The sequence below is a fragment of the Plectrocnemia conspersa genome, unplaced genomic scaffold, assembly GCF_051122295.1.
Source record: "Plectrocnemia conspersa isolate PC_06_02 unplaced genomic scaffold, ASM5112229v1 ptg000008l, whole genome shotgun sequence".
Taxonomy (NCBI): domain Eukaryota; kingdom Metazoa; phylum Arthropoda; class Insecta; order Trichoptera; family Polycentropodidae; genus Plectrocnemia; species Plectrocnemia conspersa.
The window spans coordinates 17,405,424-17,420,872 of record NW_028277172.1 but is presented as its reverse complement, the minus strand read 5'-3'; the positions used below and the strand labels follow the sequence as shown (position 1 = coordinate 17,420,872).

General features: G+C 32.5%; 1 protein-coding gene across 3 annotated transcripts in view; it reads right to left on the bottom strand.

The window, feature by feature from the left end:
- The window catches only part of mtd (TLD domain-containing protein mustard), a 244,750-nt gene extending 230,897 nt beyond the window's left edge, over positions 1-13,853 (bottom strand). For 2 of the 3 annotated variants that reach the window (XM_088190997.1, XM_088190999.1), the window contains exon 1: positions 13,195-13,853. In XM_088190997.1, the coding sequence (XP_088047123.1) occupies positions 13,195-13,196 (2 nt within the window). In that variant the 5' untranslated portion in view covers positions 13,197-13,853. The remainder of the gene's footprint in view (positions 1-13,194) is intronic. The other variant, XM_088190993.1, reaches the window with a different exon arrangement.
- Positions 13,854-15,449: the final 1,596 nt, after the last annotated feature.

Here is a 15,449-nt window from a genome sequence, read left to right as displayed (position 1 = left end):
TTTTGTTATTCGCTATTCTTATTTGTTATTTCAATGTGATTATAAAACCCATGAGTACAGCAAAATCTGTATTGTAAGCAATATATTGGACCAACCCAAGCGAGCACGAGGGTATGCTTGTTTATTAATAATCATTTAGAAAAACGAAATAAACTATTCAAATTGTAATCAAAGTGTTTCGCTGGTCCTTCAAGTACGACAAGGGAAGGTCAAGATCACACGCAACAATAAGACAAATATACTTATATTGATGTTCATTGTGAATTGCTCTGATGTAGCAATTGTGGAAGGTGAATATAGAATAACTCTTAACGTTAGAACAATTGATGTACTCACTAGCAAAGTCTTGATAAAGCTGTGAAAGCTAAGGTCCACAAAATAGCATAGCAAAACTATCAAGTTTATCAATGACAACAAACGACTTTCCGCTCTATTATTGCTTATGACTATGTTACTGCCGCTCCACCTCTGTATTGATAGTGTAGCTCCATCGGCCCTTTAAAATGTATGAAACAGAAGCGAGTTTTTTTATATACGCAGAAGAAACGAATTTAAAATATTTTTACTACTATTTAAGTAGTGTTCGTAATAATTTTTAATTAAATATTTTGTGAATTATGTTAAAATTCGATGAACAGCAATAAAGAAATCTAAATTTCTTAAGATTTCAATAACAGTTCGTTTTGCAGAGCATTTTATTAAGTAAAAAATATATTATATTCAGAAAAATAGAGAATGAATGAATGGCGATATGAAAAAATAATTTATTTGCAAAGAGTGAATGTTTCCAGTTCCAATGAATGTAAAAATTTATTATGAAAAAAAGTCACACGAACTCATTTTCTAAGGGTGGAATTTTAAAAACTGCCGTGGAAGAATTCTTGCGGTATTTATTAACTTCCAAATCGCAACTGAAACTGCAAAGTACGATTTTATCTTTTGTGAAGAGCAAAAATGCAGTTTGTCTAAATAATGTTGTTTTTAAAATATTTGTACGATTTCCATAAAGAGCTGAAAAATAGTACTAAATAAAACGCGCCAACATCAACCGCGTGTTTTTAATTGCAGGAACAATCAAGACAAAGTAAAGAACCAATTTAAATAAATGACGATAATTTTAATATTACAATTAATATGCAGTTTATAATAAATTCACTCGGTTGTTCAGAAATTTTAAAGTACCTCTACCTATGTGCATATGTGTTTTTTTTAATATATGTAGTAAATATGACGTTATATTTATATAGCGATAAATATTTATTGAGTTAATTTCTAATGTTAATTTTAGACGACATATTTGATTTTTTATTTAAATTTCATTAGTTGCGAATAATTATTACAAATTTTGCTGTTTGGGTCACAAATTCGCATCAGAGAGGCAAAATGACGAAAATGTGGGGATGGAGGTCGTCACGTCAAATGAAATTACGGGTCCGTGCGCCAAAGGGTCGAAGCAAAACGAGCCGCTGATTAGTTTTACATACATCACCGAAACAAATGACAGACCCGAGGCAGAAGCGCAAAATTCGACCATTTGGTTCTAGCGCTGCCTCGTCCTTCCGCCCTTGTTCTCTCATACGCTAAAACACAGCCCTATTTTTCCATTTCCACAATGGATTTATTTTCAAATAAAATTTAATTAAATTAATTCATGAGATTTTTCACAAGAGTATTGCCTGAATCTGGAAAATGTGACAATGTGACACTTGAAAGGTAGTCATTTGTCGAACGACCACCTCCACAGCGAAAATTAAAATACGTTTGAAAATAAATGTGATACATATAAGCAATCTTTGTGCGTAACGGTAAAGTTTCGCGGAACATAAATTGAGAACCGCTGTTAAAGTCAATACCCATGCACCGCCACTGTTATGTATGTATTGCTACCACACGCCCTTCCCTAACATATACTATGTAGCGATGAAAACTGACATCTCCACAATCCATAATCCGTACAGAGCGAACGCCACTCAATAACGGGCGGCCGCCTTGGATAAGGTCAAGAATGGCTTATAATTCGAGTGGTCTTATCTCTGCCCGTGCGACGCTACAGCCGCTCGACAAAACCAGGTCAAAAAGCACTCGAAACCGAATAATGGCGGGTGGTGAAAGTGTTGGAAAGCGCGAGGGGCAAGGTCGATCGCGCATTTTCACCCTGCCCATCAACGAGCAGACAGCTGACATATTTAAAAGCCGTATCGATTGGAGAAGGGGCGAGAAAGTGAATGGGATAACTCTTAGTTTCGCGCAGAACCGATGTAACGAGCGCTCGCTATTTGGTTAGCGCTTAAATGAGGCACACATCTCTTTTGGCATTGGAAAATGAGGGGCTTTTGTGCAAATTTTTGGGTAAATGATTTAGTTGAAATAAGCTTTCACTACTGTTAAATTGCATTCATTATATAATATCTCCCTAAACTACACAGATTAGAAAGAATAATGAAAAAAACCTTCATTTAAATGGTTTTCACAAAAAATATCTATCGACTATCTAAAGAACAGCCAAAGTTCATCTACAATAATTAAAAAAATGGTTTATCATATTGTCTATATTATTAAAAAAAATATTGTTTCAGATCCCATCATGAGTGGCAGAGATAATGATTAATTTCAAACGAAATTGCCACCATTTTATCTAACAATATATTAAAGAGTAAAATTTCATCTTTATTACGAAAAGTCCATAAATTTTGATTAATTATATATCTTTTAATTTGATTTAATTTATAACCAAAAGTAAACAGCGTAAGCAAAGTTTTACAAAGTAAAAAAATACACATAGATTTAGAGACAAAAGGAGACAAATTCACGGGGCCCGTTCTCCTTGAGAAGCCCGACTCTGGAAAAAACTATAGCAAGAATATATGTATAAAAAAAGTAAAAACCGATCTCAAATAATGAATCTGAACTAAACTACAATTCTTTGAGATGAATGTACTGAAGTACAGACAGACATCGCATCTCACACATTGCTCCATAGTTTGTCTGCATTTCGATATTACTCTGTATTTTAAAAATATGATAGCTATTTTTACCGATATTATAGGACTGATCAAAGTATATTTAAACCGAATTTTGGTTTATAGGAGAGCGCAAAAACAATTATCACTTCTCAGAAGGCAAAAATTCACGTCAAAAGCAATAAAATCGTGTCGGCACCGTTGCAGTGGGAACGCTCGGCAACGAGCGTTCCCACTGCGACGGTGCCAACGCAATTTTATTGCTTTTGACGTGTATTTTTGACTTCTGAGAAGGGATAATTGTTTTTTGCGCTCTCCTATTGTGCAAAATTCGGTTTAAATGCACTTTATTTGATTTTCACTCGTAATATTGTTATAAAAAGTTTTAATATAATCGCTTCATAATCGTGTAAAATATGATTTTAGAAGATATGTAGCAACGGTGGCTAATTTTTATATTTATTTGTAGCATTAGAAGAATTAATTCGTACCTTTTCTTTTCTACTCAAGAAATTATATCAAGATACATATTTTATAACTTCGCTCTAAAGAACTTGCCACCATTGCGGCCCTTAGACCGATATTAAATAGAAAGCGCGGTAACTATAAAAAAATGAAATTGTATATATAAACAATAAATTAGACCCATTTTAACATATGCCTGTCCGGTGTGGAGTAACACCAGTAATACTATTTTTTCTAAATTGCAAGTCGTTCAAAACAAAACTATGTGGCGACCACACAAATAGGTCCACAAACAAAAAAGAGCAATTGTCTCATTGTTAATGACCGTGACCAAAAACGTTCATGTATTAACAATGGGGCAAATATCATGGCACATGAGGGATTTCTTTTGATCATACAACACGAGTCGTTAAGAGAATCACTTTTGTGACAAAACGGTACGGACGCAATCAATCCCTACACTGTGAACTCTTTCCGAAGAATTCGAAAATGCAACATCCAATTTATCGAGTTCTACGAAACGACTGCAGCGATTGGCTAGTAGATCGATACACAATCGCGATTGGCCAGCAAGCGTGCAACCCCTAAAGAATATAAGCCTGGACTCCAATGAGGAGAGGGCAGACGACCTGAGGCAAGAGACGGGCAGAGACGAGCAGACAGCCAGCGACGCAAACGATCTACCAGCAGCCATCCGGAGGAACAAGCCACGCGCCCTCGCCGACAGACCAGAAGATCATTCCTAGAACTCCCGAACTACCAGCCGTTTGAAGAGTCACACCTGACACTCGCCGCACGCAGCCACAAGAGCCCAGAGCATCATCTACGGCCAGCACCACCTGCGCCACCTTCACCTTCATCGTGAGAAACGTCACTTCGTAATCGTTCATTTGTCACATGTAAATATCACTTAATAAAAATCTATCTAGATTCACACAAGGGCCTCATTGGCCGCGAGGTCAATCACCTCTAGGGCTACCCCCCCTAAAACTATAAAAATAATATATAACACAAATTATTATACTAATCTAAAAATATTGCATATTAGCTTTTAAATACCAACAATTAAAGAACACTGTCATTTTGATACTAGAAAATATTATAAAAATATCTCCGGAAACCACATTAACCCACTAATCTCGTGTATAAGTGACTGCAATTAAAAGAATATTTAATTTAAATACAAGCACAAAATGCCAAAGCACATATTGCTTTAAAGGTTAAAGACAACATATCGATGATTACAGTTCTTTAACAAAATGTACTCAAACTATCACTAAATATATTTTTATCTTTTAACTTTTTTCTTAAATTATAACCACAAACGTCCTATATTCTTATTTTTTTATTTAATTAAGCTAATAACTAATTATAAACATAAAAATGGTTATAAACCAGTAACATGTATATTATATATAATTAGTATGTCTGTAAAATTATTTATATTATTGAAATAAACGTATTTCATAAAAATGGAACGGAATTTTTGAAAGAAATTTAAGCCTTGATTCGAAAAAAATTATCATTATAAACATTTTTTTCTGAATTATATCCAAATTTACCCAAACAACCACCGTAACTGTGGCTTTAGCCGAACGTAGTTTTAACGTAGAAACTAAAATTAATTAAAAGTTTTCTCCGATCATCGATGGGCCATGACCGATTTATATTCTTGGGCAATTATTTCCATAGAAAGCGAAATAGCAAACTCCATGAATTTCGACAATGTTACTGAAGGTTTTACTGCGAAAATAGCAAGGAAATTTTTACATATATACTTATATTATTTTTTTTGCTTTTGAATAAAAAGCTTTAAATATAATAAACATTTTTTATGTATGTTCTTAAATTTTCTGAATTATTTGAAACTCGTTTTTTATTGATTTATGTACTGGGGTAAATTTTTCTATGAATATATTATTTCACTTTCAGTATACATATATGTTTATATCCGAAAAATATATAGGGCTATTTATTTCATAGATAAATATCTACTTTTAATGAAAATTACTGCTTGTTATCACATTATAATATAATTAATTTGAGCATTAATTTTAAAAACTATTTGATTTTCATTAACGGACTATTTTATTCAATAATTTTCTTAACAATTTAAAGCCAGTGAACTCGTGTACGAGTCTTAAAAGAACACTGTATTTTATTAAAAAAATATTAAGTTATTATCAAGTTTGCCTTTACACGATTTTAAAAGATGGTAGTATAATATTTCTACATAATATTAAATCAAAAATAAATTATATCTTTCTTTAAATTTTCATCGTGGCCTTTTACGGACACGTAAATTTTTTTATGAAATGTATAGATCGCAATTATATATTTCATCTAAAAAATAATATTTTATGTTACACTCCTTGAACAGAAATAAATTTCAGGGACAAACTAGCTAGGTAAACATAAAACTAATTCAATCAAAGAAATCGAAACATTCCAGTTGATAGTACATTAATTAACAAAGTTTTTCAACCTAAAATTCTGTATGTTATTGTGAAATTAAAAAGTAAATTCGTTACGGTATATGTATATAAATTAGATAACACAATAATCAAAGAACATCCAGAAAATATCATCCGTTAACTTACGAACATTTTTACCGTTAATTTGAAATTTCCTCACCATTTGGAAAACCGCAATGATTTACAGATTAAGAAACCAGGGGAAAAAAGCTACAATTCGGATAAATTATCTCCGTAATAGTTTATGGTAAGCTAATTGAAAAAATAATATTGCGCTCAAAAGAATCTCTGAGGATTAAAATCATGATTAAATAAATATATTTTTTTCATTTCTAATATTTCACGTAAATTGTAAATGGTTGCGATGGTTACAAACCAGTTTCATATATTTCAATAATATGAATGTTTAAGTGCTACTATAATTTTTTTATAAACGATTTATAAAAAATATCCGTTTATAATATAATATAATTTGCACTCACCAAATTTTTCGCCATCCTTTTTCTGCTTACAACTGTCACTGACACATTTTTTTATCAACACTATATCACTATTTATATTTATTTATATTATTTACACTTTTTTATCTATTTCAATATTTTTAGACACGTATAAAAACACTCTTTTTACTATGAAGAGGAATTTCACAACTTCTGCACAACAATTTCACAACATGTGCAGAATAAACACGACACTTTTTTCTCACATATATCTCCCCACTTTTTATTATTATTAGCTGATGGTTTTTTAGCTTATCCGAAAGCCTTTCTGATGGATCGACACCACGGGCACGCCAAGATGTGGTAGAAACCGGTGAAATGTCTTCAGACTCGATAGATTCAACTGAATTCTGCATCCATCCTTTAGCCTTACTCAAAAGAAAATCTTTGCCGATACGATTCAGATTTTGCTAGACACGGAACGAATTAAACAATGCGCGTGAAAATAAATAAAAAACGACCTTTTTTATCCATTCAATTGTTTTTTTTCAATATTTGGTAACTAGGTAGATCGGCGCAATCAACAACTTTCATATATTTATTATATAGTATACATTGAGGGTTGTATATTGTAAAGCTAGTCGTTCTGTTTGTTTGAAAAACTTGTAGCACTGAAATACCTTCGAAATCTTGATTATCCCTTGTTGCATCAAATTCACTTCAGTCTTCCGGGATATTATTACTAACACACTAACCATAACTGAATAAAAGTAAGTTTATCACACGCGGTCTATGATCACGTACACTTGAATTACAATCACTTTTGCACATATCACTATGTTCACAATCACTTGAGCGTTGGACAATGCGTCTTCAAAATTTTACAAAAAGGTTTCATGTCTTTCGTCCATTTTGGGGTGATTGAAAATATTTTTTTAAATTAAAATCACAATCTCAAAAAATGAATGAGAGAAGAGTAATTTTCGCGATACGTTTCGATCGAAAGTTCAGATGGATTTAAAATGGACTTTCACTAGTAAAAATGTATATCTACCGGTGAAAATGTTTTCGCATATAATTTCACTGAAATGAAATAAAATTATATTTTCACTGATGATACATATTCTCTGTAACATACATGCGAATATATTTGAGTGTAAAGTAAAGACGGTAATAATTTATTTATATTATTATCTTAATCGAATGCTATATTCCTTATCATGTTCTGCTGCTCATTTGTTATTATGGTATGCGCCAAACGAGATGCCTCGTTTTCGCCAGCTTATGAACCAAGATGAGATACTAGATCTTATCTGGCAAAGAGAGTCGGTATCGATTGCTCATCAGGACAAGACACGTTCATTTGTATCGATTGTGTCATGAGACAAATGGCGTCCGAAAGCCACTGTGACCCAGATCGTTAAGTGACGTAACACAGACCGGGGTTGGGCGCTCCTGACCCGGGTCGATATGCAAACCAGCCTGTCCCTTCTTCGGCGATAAAGATGCAAATTCCACCATTGTGTGCGGAATTCCACGGGCGCACTCGGCTCGGCGACACGAAAGGAAAGAAGGTGTAGCGGAAAGTAATTCGGGGGGCCCCACACCGCGGCCGCCCTCGGACAAATAGGGACCGCCTAGGAAGCCTCCGGGACTACGAAGAATACGACACTCTTTTACTATTTTTTACCTTCTGTTGCTGCTTCGCCTCTGGCGGATGTGTACCGCTTTATGCTCAGAATCGAACAACCATAAAATGAAAATTTATATTAATAAACCAGAATATTTTAATAATACTTGTTATTAAAAGTACACATAAAATCTTCACTCGATATACGGACAACTTAGTGAATGGTTAATAAGGTTTCGTCGGGCTCATTAATTGTACCACTCCTCTATTCACTATTGGAGGGAATAACTCATGCTATTTGTCAATCAGGCTTGTGATAAAAAAAAACTGGTTTCTTCGTTAAAAAGGAACACCGCCGTGAATAACATTTTAATAGATTAAGTGGCAAAGTACGTGCCATAACCCGGAAAGGATTTTAAAGATATCCGTCACCTTGTAAAAAGATGACGCGTGCATTTGGAATTGCCCTCAAAACGGCAATTTATTTCAAAAAAATTATCCGCCTTTCTGGAATTGCTTAAAAAATCTCCCGTGGATTTAAATATGGGAACGTGAGCAACCAATAATCATTTCACCCCAGATCTAAGAACTTCCGTTCAGACACTTCGTTTAAAAACTAGAAACGTCATTTGGGGGGTGATATTGCCCCCCCCCCCCTTAAATTTTGGTAGAAAAATGTGTGTTATTTAATGAAATACTATGAATTTTAATGAAATCGAAATATTAAAAAAAACACTGACTGGTTACCTTATGATAATCCCCCCCCCCCACCTGGAAAAAAAGTCGAATTTATCCCGAAAATATTTTTTAAAATATGCTATTTCAGTTAAATCATATTGAAATATATTTTCATCATCGAAAAATCGACACAGCGCCGTCGCAGTGTCGCTGCGACGGCGCCGGCACGATTTTATTGCTTTTGACGTGGACTTTTTTTCTTCTGAGAAGGGATAATTGTTTTGAACATTTGACACTTTCTAAATTTAATGCATCCCTGTCTATTGCATTAAAAATGTTTTTAGCTGCAGTTGTCACATTATGACCAAGTTGAAAATCATAATATAGCTTTTTTCTTTCCACTTCCATTGTTGCTATAGGGTTGGAAATATTTAAACAAAAAATACCCTGTTATTAAAGAGCATCACCGGTACGACTACTGTTAACAAACACAAAAAGAATATTAATGTTATTGATAATTTACAAATACAACATCCTAATTATTACAAAATGTTTCCCTTGTAGTACATGAATACGCTTTTTCTTTATTTTTATTTTTAAAAATCGAAAAAATATATTTAACTTCAAAATTCATAAAATAATACATCTCTTTTTTTAATTTCTATCCTTCCCCTTTGAAAATTATTTGTATTTTTATTATATATTATAAAAATAGAGGTCAGTATGTAAATGACTAAATATCACGAAACTGCGTTTATATCAGTTAACATGCTATTACCTTGGGGTCTTCAAATATTTGCCTATTATATGAAAAAAGCAGAGATTAATATTTAGGACAACAATAATATTAATTTATAATTTTTATCAAATTAGATGTTACATTTCTTTATACTATATTGTATATATATTTTTATTACTAAAGGTCTGTGATTATTTGATACTGTGTTTCAACCGCCAAATGTTGTACATATAAACGTCTTAGTATGAACTTTCTTTGATTACTAACTTAGTTATATAGTGGTTTTACTTGATAATTTAAATAAATTAAATTTGTAAATTAATAATATATTTAAAAAGTAGACATGATATGTATATTAAAATACATTATATAATACAACAGCTTACACAAAAACTTATTACTGAATATATCCATATCCATTGGTTGGATTTTTCGGAACATTTTATCATTCATTTAAAGGTATGTCTATATTTTTTTGGGTTGCTGTCTAGCTTTTGTAGTAACAATATTAATTAAATTGAGTGAAAAAAATTATATTATTGTGTATTAAAATTTTACAATCTGTCGATTTTAACCAAATCATCAGTGCAATAAATTAGGTTAAAAATAAAAATATCTTGATAAAGGTCGAGTGATAATGTACGTACTTGATTCCTGTAGAATTAAAGCGAAACATTTGATTAATAAATAAGTATAGACAACTCTTGTATGTGACTTAGGGAAGGATATAAAAGCACCGCGTTCGTCAGAAAATGGCGAAAGATACAGCGCTTACGAAATTCAGAAAGCCAAAGGATCTAAGGGCGTGTCTTATATTCCGTAATGGAAGGTATTCACTTCATCGATGGAACAGTAAATGCGGTGGATCATAAAACTATCCTGTATTTTTTTTCATCCATTTGATGAAAAGCACGTGGGTTTAAATTGGACTCTATGGATATTTCTGCACCCAGCCATCTGGAGAAAATGTTCAGTAAATTATTTTTATCACTTTGATTAATGCTGTAAAGAGAAGATAATGAAAAATAAATAAAATTAATAGAATATTAAAATATTTCGGAATATAAGAAAAAGCAATGGATCTTGAATAGTCCTTATTTAAACCAATATAATATTTTTGGGTAATAAATAAAAAAAAATGATTGCACAATTCAACGAGCAAACATGAACTCGTTGAATCGTTGATTAATTCCATGCTTTTCCGTGTTTACCGTATTGATGGCTATATGAGATGCAATCAAATAATAAGATTTTACTACATGATGTTTAAGAATTGATTCACGAATCATTTTATTGTTTATTTTAATTTTACTTTAATTTTTTTATTGTTTATTTTTCTATGTCCATAAATATATATAGAGTTTAAAAAAATATATTAAAAATATACCATATCTTTAGTTATATACGAAATTTCATTATAGATATTTGTTATCAATTCTTCTGAAATACATATACTTATTATTTATTGTTATTTATGGTAGCATCAAAATGTGGTTTATTTTCATTTTATCTTCTTGTTGATCGCCACTGGAGAATGCATTACAAAGCAATTCTATATCAATATAACAACGTTTTCATATTTTACAAGGAGCAATTTCATCAGCAGTTGTTCTTTGCTCGAAATGAAAAACAAACACAAGTTATACTTTCTGTTTTACTCACCAATTTGTGAACTTTACTTGGGTTGTTTATTCAGAATTAACTTTATAATAAATTCATCCACAATAATGTTTTATTTTATTTTTGCAAACATTCCTTAATATCAATAAGACGAATGTTTGTCTTAATTTAAATCTTAATTGTTTTAAAATAAAGCGCCTGTGAAAACCATACGTATACCTAAAACGCCAGTTTATGAGTTTCAGAGAAAATATCGACCTGGAAAAATTCAAAGAAAAATGAAAAATTCTTGGAGATGTTCAAGCAACCACGTCGGATGTCGTTACGAAGAAACCGAACAATGGTGGCGATTATTTTAATGTCTTTCCTGGAAAACCTGTTAATGTTCGTCCGAATGTGTACTAAAACGTATGTGATATACAGTATAAGAGATATAACAAAAAACATTATATAAGAAATATAAAACGTTGAGGATCCATGACGGATACTGAGATGACTCGTTTAGTAAATTGTCAGTACACAACGCCATATATGATACAATGTCTGTATGTGTTGAAAACCCGGATGAAATTTACTACTCCAATCATATAATTGAACAACACGTGTGGCCCTAGGCTAGGCAATTCCTATGCACACAGTATGTTCAATGCATAAATCATATTTAACCTATAGTGGTAAATAAATAAATAGAAAATGAAACGTTAATATGAAATTGATCGTTAAAAAAAGAAACACATTTTTCCATTATATATTTATTAAATTTAATTGCTTAATTATACTACATAATTAAATTGATTTAGTGACTAATCTTGTGATAAAACAATCAAAAGATTTTGATTAAATGAACCATTTAATCGTAAGCAACAAGTTGTTTAATCTTTAACGAGGTTTTTTGGTAACTACTTGGAGAATCGCCAACAACTTGTCGTTTATGATTCGCTATACATAAAACTCTAACATAAATATAATCACTATAACAAGAGTACTTACAACTAATTTATCATAAAAATATATTTTTAAGATATATGCATATTTAATGGAAACCTCCAGCAGGAAGATTCCTACGTGTTATTTTTCTTTTCCCGGTGCATAGCCACTAAGGAAGGGGAAAAATATAGCATAATTACTTATTGTCCCTGGACAGAAAAATAAAGGATAAAAAAACACATACAAAGAGTACTTAACATGCTCTGGAAAGCTGCAATGGTCAAATCTTGGTCCTTTACTGTTTGTATATGACACAAATACAGCACTTTGTATTACATACTGGCGATTTGATTATACAATATTTAAATCGATTATATTACTGGACTATCATCTTCACAAGATGATTTAGATTCACTGTATCATCGATAAATGTTGGTTTTCTTTATGTTTTTTTTAATTATTATAAATTTCCTGTTTTTAACTTAAAAATACCGATGAAGTAGCTGTTTTTGTTTCAACTTCAAACTTTAGTCCGGAATTCAAGAATTCAACCCTTTCTTTAGATCGTCACGAAAACATGACAGACAATGCTATGGGAACAACACGCATCTATACTATTGCACAAATTGTAGGTAATTTTAAAACTGTTTATTTTATAACTTTGTATTTTACCGCAATTTTACACATTTTTGTATACGCCGTAGACATGTTTATGATATTTAAGTAATTAATCGTTACGATGTCGTACTGTTTTGAACCATCATTACCAAATCACAAACACTTCTTAATTTTCCCTTGTCGAGAAAAGTCTGATTACTGCAGAGATAAAATATTCTGACTTTGTGTAAATCATATTTTATAATTGATATGAGATTTTAAAATGTGCAAGGAGCATTGCCGTTAAACTGTCGGTCAGTATGTATTTACATATAAATATGATAATAAGAGGGGGGAGGGGTATTAAAATACAATCACGTGCGCTGCAACTGGTTTTATTATATTTTTATTATATTTTTTATTGATAGTAGTTGTTTTATTTGTTAAATTATGTGTGTAGCCACCTATTTATTCTATACAACACGCTTCAATGTGGCTTATTAAAGTTGACGGGTAAGACAATATCGATTGATATAAAGGTCACGTAAAAACTCCGATCGTGAATCGACTTGTGCATTGCTTTATAAAAAATGTGTAACATATCTATACATATAGATGCCATGCGTTTATATAAAATAAATCTAATATTATTCATTTTACTTACATTTTTGCGCTGATCGCTGATTGAACGTTGAAATTAACTTTTGAAATCGATGAATAGCACTAATTCATATTATTAAGGATTTTCAGTGTTTATGTTGTGTTTTTATATGCATCTGTTTTATTTTATTTTATGACATGGACGATAATTAGGCGCTTATGTGTTGACGATCGATGGCCGAAAATCGAGCTGTTAATTTCGATCGATTTAAATATAAAACTAAAGTAGTATTGACACAAACGTCAGACGCTCGAGTTTAATTACTGCGCCTTTGAATCGACAATGCAAAATCAATAGTTCTATGTTCTATGAAATACTGCGACGTGTATGTACGCCGATGAGATTTAAATTGCGTATGAACGCCCTATCGATCCATTCATATTTCTTTTGTTTAACTTTCGATTTTTGACACTAGTGTAGGTTATGTCACTGTTTTGTGTTAGAGAAGGTCTTGTCAAGTCTTGCCGGTGTGTGATTGTTGACTGAAAACAATATCGATCGAGCCGATTGATTCGTTGCGTGCGTGTGTGTGCTGATTCTCGATGATGTCGATCAGCTGTTGGCGTTGACTTCTCGGTTCGACTCGAACGCGAAAGAAGGGGAAACGAGATTTTCACGTAGGAAAAACGGGTACACCCATCGCGATCGGACAGAGAAAAACTAGGTGCATTTGTGGTGGTTTTCGAGCGAGATAGATGTATGCGAGCGGTGTGAAAGAAAAGGATGCAAGACCGGGGAGGCGAACGTGCATCGAGCGAGTCGGTAGAGGCATCTAGCGGATATTGCCGGAAATTCGACACGAGCAAAACATAAAATTGGAGAATTGCCATAACGAAAAAACATCTCGTTTGACGTTTCAAATGTCATCTTCCAAACAATTCTTGAATGAAAATTAAAATTAGTTTAATTTAAAATTTATTTTAATTGACTTAAAAAATTTAAAAAAAAAGAGAAATACTTTATGAAGTTGATTTTATTTTATTACTTTTTTAAAATAATTTTGCCCAAAATTTATTCGGAGCTTATAATTATGTAGACAAGACAAAACTTTAGATTTTGTTTTCCACAAAGGTTTGTAATTTTGTTTGTAATCAATACTCTCAGTGGTGTAGTGGTAAAAAAAGTACCGGTGCGCTACATCCCTTTAGGATGATCAATAAGATTTCAGTTTATGTGAACCCGAAGATGATTATCATGATTATTTTGTTTTTGCTTTGTAAGGGGTGATCCAACTTTAGTTTCCGAACTTTTTTTAAAAAAGAACAAATTTATATAGATATCTTTTTATGAATCGAATATTTGCTGTATTTTATTAACTATGAAAAATAATATTAATTAAATGGCACACTCTGGACCAGCAGCCAATCTTTTTGATGTAATTGTCGATGATATTTTCGTACATTTTGGGCGGTATCTCGGCTATAACTTGGCGAATGTTGGTTTTTAGGTGTCCAACGATTCGGACTTTTCGGCGTAAACTAGACTCTTAGCGTAACGCCACGAACAAATCCAACGGTGTTGAATCGTATGATATTGGCGGCCAGTTGACGTCACTAATACGTGAAATAATGCGCCCTGGAAACTTTTCATGCAAAACATCCAACGTTGCTCCCGGTGTGTATCAAGTTGCGCCGTCTTGTTGTAACAACGTGTCTTCTACAGCAATATATTCGATTTCATCAGCGTCCACCATTGACTGTTACAGCTGACCTTCATGCGCACCAAACAGTCACTTTTTTGCCATTTTCTTTGCCCCATTTGTGGCAATTTTGCTTATTAACATACTCAGATAGGTGAAAATGTGCCTCATAAAGAATTCTTTGAAAAATCAGCATCAACTTTCTGCTGCTCTAACACTCAATCTACGTCTCTGTGCTTCAATTATTGTGTTAACTGAAATTAAACGAGTGTACGTGCATGTCCAGATGCGAATGGAGCCACAAGAAAGCCCAAAAGCTGCGAACGCCGATGAATCGTCAATTCTGAGTCTTCGGCCACACTTTCACTTACAGCAGCAATATTTTTGGCTAAACAGCCGCCATGATAATGCATAGGCCTTAGCCTATCTCCAACGCTTCTAGACTTTTTACACTACATTGCGAATTGTTTACTTAGTAGGACTACGAAATTTATCATAATCTTCCTGTAAATTTAAATACACAGTTCATACAGAATTGGTATTTCTGTAGAACAATTGAACAATTTTAATGTGTTGAGCGGTGGTTAATTGATCTATTTTGTAAATGTGTTGTTGCAAA